Source organism: Alosa sapidissima, chromosome 8, assembly GCF_018492685.1.
Source record: "Alosa sapidissima isolate fAloSap1 chromosome 8, fAloSap1.pri, whole genome shotgun sequence".
NCBI lineage: Eukaryota > Metazoa > Chordata > Actinopteri > Clupeiformes > Clupeidae > Alosa > Alosa sapidissima.
In genome coordinates, this window is record NC_055964.1 from 32,192,329 (window position 1) to 32,204,448 (window position 12,120).

General features: G+C 42.3%; 1 protein-coding gene across 1 annotated transcript in view; it reads left to right on the forward strand.

Annotated features, from left to right (window-relative positions):
- The window catches only part of syn1 (synapsin I), a 35,858-nt gene extending 24,449 nt beyond the window's left edge, over positions 1 to 11,409 (forward strand). Inside the window, exon 13 of the mRNA XM_042102320.1 lies at positions 9,588 to 11,409. Coding sequence (XP_041958254.1) covers positions 9,588 to 9,744 — 157 coding nt within the window. The 3' untranslated portion in view covers positions 9,745 to 11,409. The remainder of the gene's footprint in view (positions 1 to 9,587) is intronic.
- The last annotated feature ends 711 nt before the right edge of the window (positions 11,410 to 12,120 follow it).

A 12,120-nucleotide genomic window follows, 5' to 3' on the forward strand; every position in this document is an offset into this window, starting at 1 on the left:
GAGAGGAGAACCACCAGCAGTCTGTACGCAACAGCCACTCTCAGCACTCTCACATTATTATAGTCACTGGCTTTACATAACTCCTGGATTCAGTCACGCTCCTGGCTTTAGGTAGAGGGGATCACACCTTTACAAAATAGCTATAGGGTTGGAGTTCTGCAGATCTGAATAGAATAGCTATAGGATTGGAGTTAGTTCTGCAGATCTATACAGAATAGCTATAGGTTTGGAGTTCTGCAGATCTATTCAGAATAGCTATAGGATTGGAGTTCTGCAGATCTATCAGAATAGCTATAGGATTGGAGTTAGTTCTGAAGATCTATACAGAATAGCTATAGGATTGGAGTTCTGCAGATCTATACAGAATAGCTATAGAATTGGAGTTAGTTCTGAAGATACAGAATAGATATAGGATTGGAGTTCTGCAGATCTATACAGAATAGCTATGGGATTGGAGTTCTGCAGATCTATACAGAATAGCTATAGGATTGGAGTTAGTTCTGCAGATCTATACAGAATAGCTATGGGATTGGAGTTCTGCAGATCTATACAGAATAGCTATAGGATTGGAGTTAGTTCTGCAATAGGATTGGAGTTAGTTCTGCAGATCTATACAGAATAGCTATAGGATTGGAGTTCTGCAGATCTATACAGAATAGCTGTAGGATTGAAGTTCTGTAGATCTATACAGAATAGCTATAGAATTGGATTGGAGTTATGCGGATCTATTCAGAATAGCTGTAGGATTGGAGTTAGTTCTGCAGATCTATACAGAATAGCTATAGGATTGGAGTTCTGCAGATCTATTCAGAATAGCTATTAGGATTGGAGTTAGTTCTGCAGATCTATACAGAATAGCTATAGGATTGGAGTTCTGCAGATCTATACAGAATTGCTATAGGATTGGAGTTAGTTCTGGCCCAGTTCTGGTGCTGATCCAATACCAGATGTGACCGTGTGTTTTATGTCAGATATGCCCCTGGATGTGCTGTTATCTCTCTTATTGCTTTCACATGCGAATCCCATTCAAGTCAAAACAAAAGGAAGCACAGCTTATGCAGCGATAACGTGTCAGGCAAAATGACATTGAAGGAGAATTCCGGTGTGATATTGACCTAAAGTGTATTGAAACATGATACCGAGTGTGAACGTATGTCTCATAGCCCATCTCGGCTTGTCCCCTGCACTCCAAAATCTGGCGCAAAATCTGGCGCTAGTTAGCCGATGCTACCAACAGTATCTTCACGAAGTTTAGCGTTTGCAGCCATCTTGAATTTAGTCACGATAAGTCGAGCAACGAGTAAGAATGAACAGGTATGATAAGGGATCAGATTCCAAAAATAATTCAGTGGAAATGCATGGATTCCAGTTGCTGCTACTGGAAGAAACTGGAATCCATGCATTTCCACTGAATTATTTTTGGAATCTGATCCCTTATCATACCTGTTCATTCTTACGCGTTGCTCGACTTATCGTGAATAAATTCAAGATGGCTGCAAACGCTAAACTTCGTGAAGATACTGTCTGTATAAATCGTCTTGTAAGTCAACTACCAGTGCTTTTTCAAAGTTCTCAATGTCTCGTTTTAAATGTCAGGGCCCTCGGAAGTCTACCAATGAAGTGTGGAGATACATTGAGCCTCGTAAATGGGTGTAAAACAGTGATTTATTTGCATGGCTAGCCCGATGCCGAAGCACCACTATTGAAAAAGCTGTTGGTAGCATCGGCTAACTAGCGCCAGATTTTGGAGTGCAGGGGACAAGCCGAGATTTGCGAGACATACGTTCACACTCGGTATCATGTTTCAATACACTTTAGGTCAATATCACACCGGAATTCTCCTTTAAAGACGATAAAGTGATCATAAGACGTTTCTAAAGATGTTAAATTGGACATTACACAATCTGAAGGGAGATGATGCAACGTAAATAGAGCTGGATTGGACTCCCTCTGTGTCCTCCTCCAAAACATTAATGGAATGGCTACTGTATGGCTACTTAACCTTGTGGTTTCAGACTTTGTCGCAAGGGGGTCGATAAATATTTGGCCTTAAGAGTTTAAGGTGCGTCCAGACAGGAGAACTAATTGCTAAATAAAGTCCCAATTCATAGCTTTCATTGACTGTCTGTCAGGCCAATCAGTGAGATTGTCTGTCTGTCAGGCAATCAGTGACTTTACGTGTTTTATCACGTAGCTCTGAGTCTGCTGATAGGAACCCTCCCTTACTGCCATCGCGCCATCACACGTGTGTGTGTGTGTGTGTGAATGTGTGTGTGTGTGCGCGCACGTCTATATGTGTGTGCTCATGGGTGTCCATACGAGAATGTGTGTATGACACCTCTTTTATGAGATTGTTTCATTGGACTCAGAGCCATATAAAGGTAGAGTTGCGACAACTCCATTGACGCTAATGTTCCATTTTTTTCCAACAATGGCAGCTAATGGAAGCCTCATATAGTTCCCGGAAGTTAGCAATTAATAATAGCAGCAGTGCAGTCACAGCAGACTGTTTGTAGCCAACATTTCAGACTCAGATTTACATTCCTTTGCCTCATCCGAAAAATAATAATAGTAGCAGTAATAGTAGTAAAGTAATACTAGGCTATCAATAGCCTAATTATAATAATAAACGATTTATGTATCGACCAGGGTTTCCGTTGTCCGGTAATTACCGGACATTGGCCGGAAAAAAAATGAGTCCGAAAAAATTAAATCTCTCCGGTCAAATTGTCCGATTGAAATTGGCTAATAATCCCGTCCCCTAACGCAATCTGAATTTGAGAATAAGCCTTAATGTGTAAACCTATAGTATACGTCCTCTGGCTATGTTTTTAAATGAACAGGCTCTGCCGTTTGAAAAGTAAGCTATTAAACAACACGCATAGCCTATGCTGCATTTCAAATAGGAAGCGCACGCTTAAAACGTCCATGTTAAACAACGAACAAATGAGTGAGACGGTTCAAACATGGCCAGGCCCAGGCAGACTAGCCTTAAAAGTTTTTTCAGAGGCCAGACGCGATGGATGATGATAAATTGGTAACGTCTGAAGTCTCAGATGTCCGGTCAACTCCACCACCACCAGATAAAAAGCAGTGTCGGGCGTATCTGTCGGAATCAGTGACATTGGAAGTGGAGTTGTGGGGGGTGCGGCCGCTCCAAGACACTGTCATTCTCCGTGTACACTGGACATGCAAAGTGTTCTTTACCCAAAGCATACAGTAGACCTATGCGTTCTCTGTCTATGATCTGCAGGCCTCCTCGACGAGGCGATTACTGGTCCGCGGATAATTTCTGGCACAATTAAACGGTATCATTGAACCGCGGCCGAAAGACAAAGAAACTAAACATTTCCCAGAATAGGAAATATTTCTTAATTTATTGTTATCAAATAAAGAGGCATAGCATTAGGGGGTAGTGGTGTGAGCGCTCATTCTTGTGTGTGCGCATCTGTGTAAGTTAAACAGTCACCACTGGAGATAACGTGGGTAGCAGCAACAAACAACGTAGCCTTTTTAAAACAACGAACGAAGCAGACTCTTGCTGTCCATGAAAAGATACTGGCTAGATCTTGTTAGGCATGTTTAAGTTAGGCTGATGAACATGTTGCATTCTATAGGCCTACAGCCTGATTATGTCATTCTTTAAGCTATATAGCCTGTCTCCAGTGTGTCCATTGAGGAAAACTGTTTTCCTCAATTTTACTAATTAAGAAGGGATAGGATATTTGACCGGCATATCATCAAAATGTCCGGAAAACGAAACCTTTTCTAGCGGAAACTCTGGTATCGACTATGACTTTTCTGTTGTTCAGTCTTTATCAGTTAGCCTACTCATCAAATAAATTAAAAGAGGCTAAAAGCCCAATAAATGTGCCACGCGTAATAGCCGAATATAAGTTAACCCTTGCCTGTCCCATTTCAAGGCAGCACTACACCACCACGAACAAGCTGTCATTACTGTACGTTTTTGCGTTTAGTAGGCCTACAACTTTTATGACGTGACGTTTCTTGGGCATTTAGCTTCACCATCACGTCAAGTTGTAACGTATGCGCAACGCTCATCTAGGATGAGTGGCTTAAAGGCAGCAAAAGTGGGATATAGTGCAACTGCTTCCCCAAAACAATTCCTCCATAACTGTGTATTTAATCGTTTGATATGTGGATAACTTTCAGTGGAGTAAACAAAAGGTAAAGATTTTGTTATCACAAGGCTAGTTGGTTCGTTATATGGCGAAGCATATAGCCAACTTTGTTTGCAGCAGTGAAGCTGAGTTTGTTGTTAACATTGTTGGTAACTGTCAGGGAATTTAACCCCAACATATAGATACAAGAACCACAACACGTAGTATGGCTTTGCCTAGTGATGGGGACGAGACCGCCTATGCCGAGTCCGAGTCAAGACCGAGTCTTTGAAGGGTCGAGACCGAGTCGAGACCGAGTCTGTTGGTTTTCAAATACAGTCGAGTCCGAGTCAAGACCGAGTCTTTGAGGAAGCAAGTCCGAGTCGAGACCGAGTCCTTTAGGAGTCGAGACCAAGACCATAAAAAAATTTCAGTTTTAATATTCATAATTTAATATCACCCCAGTTAATAATCAACAGTTAGGCCTACAGACTAAGCTAGATTGGGAATTGTTTAGAGGAGCAGTCTTAACGTCTTAATATGGACTATGCTGACCTACAGACACTCACCGGCAGCAGAGCCATAGAAATAAACGGCTCTGACGGCAGTATCTTTGCATTGCACCATGGGATGTCATTTTTAAATAATGCATTTTATTATTATTGTTGTTATGTGTTGTCTGTTTTTTTATACGAACATAAAAAATGCGTTGGTCTCGAGGACTCGGTCTGAAATTACGAGTCCTTCTCCTCCCACTGTGGTCCGAGACCGAGTCAAGACCGAGTCTTTGAAGGAACGAGTCCGAAACGAGACCGAGAAAGCAGAAATTGGTCTCGAGACCGGACTCGAGTCCGAGACCGGACTCGAGTACTACATCACTAGCTTTGCCCACAAACTCTGGTACCAAGAGGAGGGCCTGCTAATGTAAGGAAGAATTCCTCACATCAGTCTCTGACTCTGCAGCTCAAAAGCTGTGTTTTTTATTGTACAGATGCACACAGAAAATAGGAAGCAAGACATAGCAACTTCATTGTGACATACTCTTATCTCACCCACACACACACACAGACAGGGTGCAGTTCCTGTCTGTCTGGGTGCACACTTAACTTGTACTCTCTGTTCTCAGAACTCAGCACAACAACATTTAACTTGAACTCTCTGTTCTTAGAACTCAGCACAACAATATTTCTGCTTACACAAATGGTTATACAATGATATTTATAATTTCCTTACAGTAACGTAAACGTTTCTTCAGTTAGGAGCAGTAGCCTACTGTTTTTTTTTAATGTTGCATTCATTTTCATTGGCAAAAACTAGCCTAATATGCATGAGAACCTACAGTATATAGATTTGAGGGAGCTGCAGCTGTTAGCATCAGCACGGTCATATTAACACAGCAGGCACTAGCCCAGTGAAGGATCGTGTAAACCCCATCCCCAGAAACCAGTTTCAAACCAAGCGCGCTGATATGATTCATGATCACTGATCAAATTGCTATTTTCTGACAGGATGAGCACAACCATGCAGGTTCTCTGATTCTCAAGCTCTTTAGCCTAGCATCTTAATGCTGTATTCACAGCACGGTGAATGACAAACGGTGACAAAATGCTGTTGTTTATGAGTTCATAGCCTGGTTATTTATCAAGGACTAGCCTATATCACGTTTTATATGTTACAGTTTTTCTCAGTCGCTTTGGTGCTATTCTCACATCACTATTAACATTTGCACAGCAGTTAGTGCATTTCTCAAAACAATTAGTGCAAACTGCAAAACCTAGGATGACCTGCAAAAGCACGTCACTTGCTCAAAATGGATAGTCCATTCCTCAAAAGCACGTATTCATGTCAATGAAACTGTCAGTGTCATCAAAATGAGAAGTCTTGACACCATCGTTTATGAACAAGATAGTCAAATGGCTTTTGTCATGTTTTCATTATGACAGTTCTCTCAGTGTTTTCCAATGCAAAAAAAGGGCAGAAAAAAAGGTGACACTACCTGAACATGCTCAAGACAGCACTATACACTACTTGTACAGCCATTTGAAAACTACAGTAAAGTTACACATTGCTGTAGTTAGGGGAGTAAGTGAGTACAAGACACTGAATACGTACATTTTTACTGTATGCTCTTTGCAATTCTACAGCATTGTGACATAATTTGATAACTAGTTCAACAATTTTGTATGTAATGACTCAAGCAATGAAATGAAGACTATTAGTTTTATAGGGAACGACTATTCAGTATGCATAAGTATAGTTCATTTTGACTGACATGACATAAGCAAATGATAATGTTAAAAAACAGCAGAGAATTGTATGAAAGGAACTGATACATGTCCAAAAGCATTTTCAATTTGTTCAGAGGAAGGAGAATTTGCTACTATGATGTGCACAAATGACTAAATATTGTGGAGGTTGAACTAATAGTTATGAGAATTTTCATTCTGATCTGCAAAAAGCACCAAAGCGACTGAGAAAAACTGTATTATGATCACTCGCATCGCATTACCATGGGGTTACTGTGTAGGTAATGCAACGGTTAACTTAACATGCCCACCATTACACTGGAGAGATGTTAGAAAACTTTTAAAGTTTTTTTTTATTCTCCCGAGACGCTAGCTACTTAAGGTAGTTCGCTCATTATCTCAGATCAGTGAAGAACTACCAGAGAAAACGTTGGGGAGAAAACTCAGACAAGTTCATGTTAGACTTAGACTAGCTGTGTTACAGTTTCTCGTTGCAAAATTAAAATCTCCATGCGCTTTTGTAGGCTACACGCAGTCTCAAAAACACTGTTCTTTTATAACGATAATTTAGATAGGCTACACTTATGGGGTGGGTGCTATTGCGTTTTCTAAAGAATCTCCCGTCTTGGTTTTGTACAGAAATTAATATTAAGTGACACATACGTAAAAGGGAGAAAAAAAAGGTCACCTTCCGATATTTAGCAGGCTACGGTCTGGAATTTAATTTAATATTGTTGTAATGGTAGGATAACTACACAGTTTACACAATAATTACACTGTGTTATAAACAGGGCTTTGAACCGATTTTTTTTCCCAATCGGTTCGTTCCGAACAGAAATGGAATTATAACGTTTCCGGTTATGAGTTCCACCAATAAATTGACGTTCCCGAACCGGTTAGAACAAAAAAATACTGTTCCCGGAACGGTTAATTTCGTTCCTGTCAGCTGTTTAATGCTATAGAATTATGTCACATCTTTCTCATCCAGCTTAAACCAAATGTAATAATATTACAACCATTATTAAATAATAATAATTATATTATTATATAATTTACAACAAATTCCAACTGTCGGGGGGAAAGGCCATCCAGTAGGCCTACTCATACCGTAACAAGCCATCTGTGCATTAGGCAAACAGGTGTTGGCGCCATTTAGCCAAATGTTCGCTAGTCCATCATTAACGTGGAGTCAACAAATATAGCTATTGTTATTGTGTTTGGAATGAGTGTTTTAATTAACGATGGATCGTAATTTACCCCTTATTTAAGATGTGGAGTGGAGACTTTGTAATCCACCGCTCTTTCTCCATACAGTCAGCGAATGTCTGATGTGATGTCACACAAGAAGTGAACCTCAGCCGTCATGGTAACGTGCGCAGGAAAATAATTACTTTTTTTTTTAGGCAATGAAAACTTTGAGGAACGAAATCAAACCGGTATTAACCGGTTACCATTATTTTTAAATAAGTGTTCCTGTTCCAGAACATAAAAAATAATAACGTTTCCGGTTTCGTTTCTGTTCCCTGTAAAATACAAAAAGTTCCCGGTTTTCGTTTTCGTTCCTTGAACCGGTTCAAAGCCCTGGTTATAAATATTGCATATCAATGCATTTATTGTCTGTCAATTACCCAAAATTGTGGCTCTGTCTCTCATTGAACAGTAGCTTATTTAATGCATTCTAATCCATTCTCAATCACTTCCGGGAACTTTTTGAAGTTTACATGAACCACATGACCTTAACGAATTTTGAACATCCATTGTCGCAACTTTGCCTTTATATGGCTCTGATTGGACTGTATGAAACTGGGGTCCATTTGAGAGCACCAGCGGCCCTGTGTGGCAGGCGGACACTACGGCTCTCCGGGCGGCGTGCATGCCTGATGAGTCCTGATCACGTCTGCATCCAGGCACTCTCACGCGCCACTCTCCGCCATACCTCTCAGAGAGCTCAGATCCCACCCAGTGTCCAAGTCTGCCACAGATCTGGGCCACATCCGGGCCACAGGCCACCCTCATCTGGTCCAGCTCCGGCTCAGATCTGTGGTAGACTCGGATGCTATAATCTGGGTTTATGTCCAGATGGATTATTTGCCTTTTGTTGTCAGCTCCGGTATGCTTCTGTGTTTCCCTGATCTCCTCAATATGGGTCCTGCACAGTGCTGCCCCTAGTGGCCTGGCAATAGAAATAGAAAATAGATAGATAGATAGATAGATAGATAGAGTAGAGTAGAGACAAGAATAGAGATAATAAAGAATAGAGAAGAAATAGAGATAATAATAGTAGATAATTATTTAGTAATTTAGTAAATTAGTAATAATAATAGATTTAGACTTTCTATTGCTCTGATAACCTCTCTAATATCTATGGCATCACATACACATTTATAACAAACATTTATAACTACACATATATGTGAACAATTACTGTTATAAAGTATATACCAGATATTAGATGTGGTTTATAATGGCAAAAGCATAAAGCGTTGTTATGACATCATAAGAATGTGATTATAACATGCCGGCAGGACCTGGATTGAGGAGCACTGGGAGGATGAACAGTGTTTCAAAGCATGCAGAAAGAGAGAAAGAACAAAACTTGCACACACACACACACACACAGACGCGCACACACACACACACACACACACACACACACACACACACACACACACACAGACGCGCACACTCACACACAAACACTCACACACACACACAGATACACACACACACACACACACACACAGACGCGCACACACACACACAAACACTCACACACACACACAGATGCACACACACGCACACACACACACACGCACACAGACACACACACAGATGCACACACACACACAGACACACACACACATGCACGCACACACACACACACACACACACACAGACGCACACACACACGCACACACACACACACACTCAGGCACAAGCACACACACACACACACACACACACACACACACAGACGCACACACAGACGCACACACACGCACACACTCAGACACACACGCACACACACACACACACACACACACAAACAAACACTCACACACAGACGCACACACACGCACAACCTCAGACACACACACACTCACACACACCCTAGTCAGTGTCTTTCTCTCTTGTTGCATGTTGCCATCCCATGACTTGTTTGCTGCATGAGGTTAATAGGCTCTTCTCCTCCACTGCCGTCTCCCTCCTCTCTTTGTAGCAAGTCGCAGTCTCTGACCAATACCTTCAACATTCCAGACACGGCAGCTCCGGCGGGGGCGGTGGGCCCGCGCCCAAGCCTCAGTCAGGATGAGGTGAAGGCCGAGAGCATCCGCAACCTCCGCAAGTCCTTCGCCAGCCTCTTCTCCGTGGAATAAGCCCCTCCCCTCACATCGCACTGCACAGACTGTGAGACTGACCGACAGACAGACGGACCAATAAGCAGACAGATTGACCGACTGACTGGCTGACTGACTGACTGACTGACCACTTCTAAGCCAGTAGGATAGACAGACCAATAGAAAGCCACCTGGCCACCATGAGTGTTTTGTGTAATTTGAATCTCGTTGTTTTCCGCCGTTCGTTAAGATATACAAATTCACTGCCGATTAGATTCCGAGGCCGAGGCACAGAGACGGGTGCCACTGGGCCCAACGGAAACATTCCTGGTCCTCTTGGATCTGTGTTACAATGGATTTGAAAATCACCTAAAAACACAATGTCACACAAACACAGACACATATACACCCAGACACACACACACACACACACACATATACACACCCAGACACACACACACACACACACACACACACACATATACACCCACCCACACACACACACACACACATATACACCCACACACACGCACATTTACACACTATTTTGATTAGATGTCAGAATGTGCACTGTGGAGTTTAGTGATGAGTCGTAGTGGCTTGACTCTGGGGTCTATAGATGAAAAATAATTTCAATAATTCTCTTTGTGAAACCTTTCATCAGGTGATTTACTTTCTGCAAATGATTAGGCCATTTTAATTTCTTGATGCTTTTTGGATCAAATCTTCTGATTCAACCTCTAATCTGTGGACGTATCTGATGAATGGTGGCCAGCCCTTTTGGGAAACACTGAGAGCAATTATGGCGTCTTTAGTGAGGAAGCTCCACTGGAAAGATCTCCGCTCGCAAACGTTTGTCCAATCAAAAGCTTTAACGATAGAATGTTGTGGTTTGTAAGTGCAGTCCACTGAGGTGTTGTGGCCTCTACAAACACCAACACCAAACACACGCCTGCGATGACCCAACGGGCACGAAAGAGTGCTGCTTCGTGAACCTGCTTCCCCTTCTATGTGCCGTTAGTTAGCTGTCGTCTTTCCTTCGCCATTTTAGTGATGTCACTTGACCCGCATGGACCTCTGGGAGCCCAAGGTCGTGTCCTTATGCCCTCCTGCGCCAGCTGCTCACCGTTGTGCTTGTAATTGTGATGTCATGGCTAGATGATCCTCGTACTAGTAGCCGTCGGTATATTTGCTTTTTCTTTCCAGTAAGATTGTTGTTGCTGCTCTCCTCTCCTATCTCCTCGACCAGTAATCACGACCCAGAAACACACTTCTGTAACGCCCCAAAACCACAGAAAACATGCCTTACAGCAAACCCAGATGTAAGCGAGACTTCACCATGTTCAGATTTGCCTCAGGGATGTCCGAGAGATTGTGACACAAGGCAGGCGTTGTCTTTGATCAGGTCTTCCAAATCAGATAAACAAATAATCAACGAGTCGACTGATCTACAACACAAGCGAAAAAGCTCAAACGCATGCTTTTGTTTCAGAGTTAGAATGTACTTGTTGATTTCTTCAATAACAATAATTGCTTGAAAACATGAACGTTACACGTTTTGCACATGAAATGTAACACTGATATACTTGAGTAAACAATATGAGAGGGGTCTACTGTAGGTTTATGGGATAGTAATGTGTGTGTATGTGTGTGTGTGTTGTCGCTTCGCTATGGCCTCCACACACTACTGAGGCCTCAACACAATAAGCACAGAGCACGAGTGGACTCTGCCAGGAGAGCGAGCCAGAGTCGATTTCGTTTTTGTGTCTAAGGTGACCGAATGCGAGACCAGCCTCCACCCTCTAAAGGACGCACAAGCCAAGGATTCCATCAGTGACATGAACGTTCTCGTGAAACACACAATGCAAAACTAGAGAGACCGTGCTTCACGAGATCTATCAGATGTGTTTGTCATGTTTTTAAATATTATTATTATTATTATTATTATTATTATTATTATTATTATTGTTATCATTGTTGTTTCCCCCTGAAATGTCCCCGTAAACATCCCCAAGTCTCTCCCAGGCCTCCTCTCTACACAGAGCTCACGCCCCACCAGGCGCTGAGAAGTCTTCCAGAGGAGAGTTGAGCGCGGAGACAGCAGTAGATACCCCAGGGCCCGGCTGGATAGGTTAAGTCCCCACCCCCACCCCATACCCCCCCCCCCCCCCCTTCCCACCCTACACCCTGCTTCTTTGCACACCAGCCTGTTGTGACTCCACGGTTTTCCCCTCGTGATGAAGGTGCATTAACGTTTTCAGTGTCGTACCGTAAACTGTAAAAAACCAAATAGAAGTGATGTACAGAGTTGTGGTTTTGAGAATGATGCAGATTTGTGAAGTTTTTGTTTACCTTGTTTGTTTATTTGTTTGTTTGTTTGTTTCTCTTCTCTGCTCGCTCTGCTTGTCTGTGTGT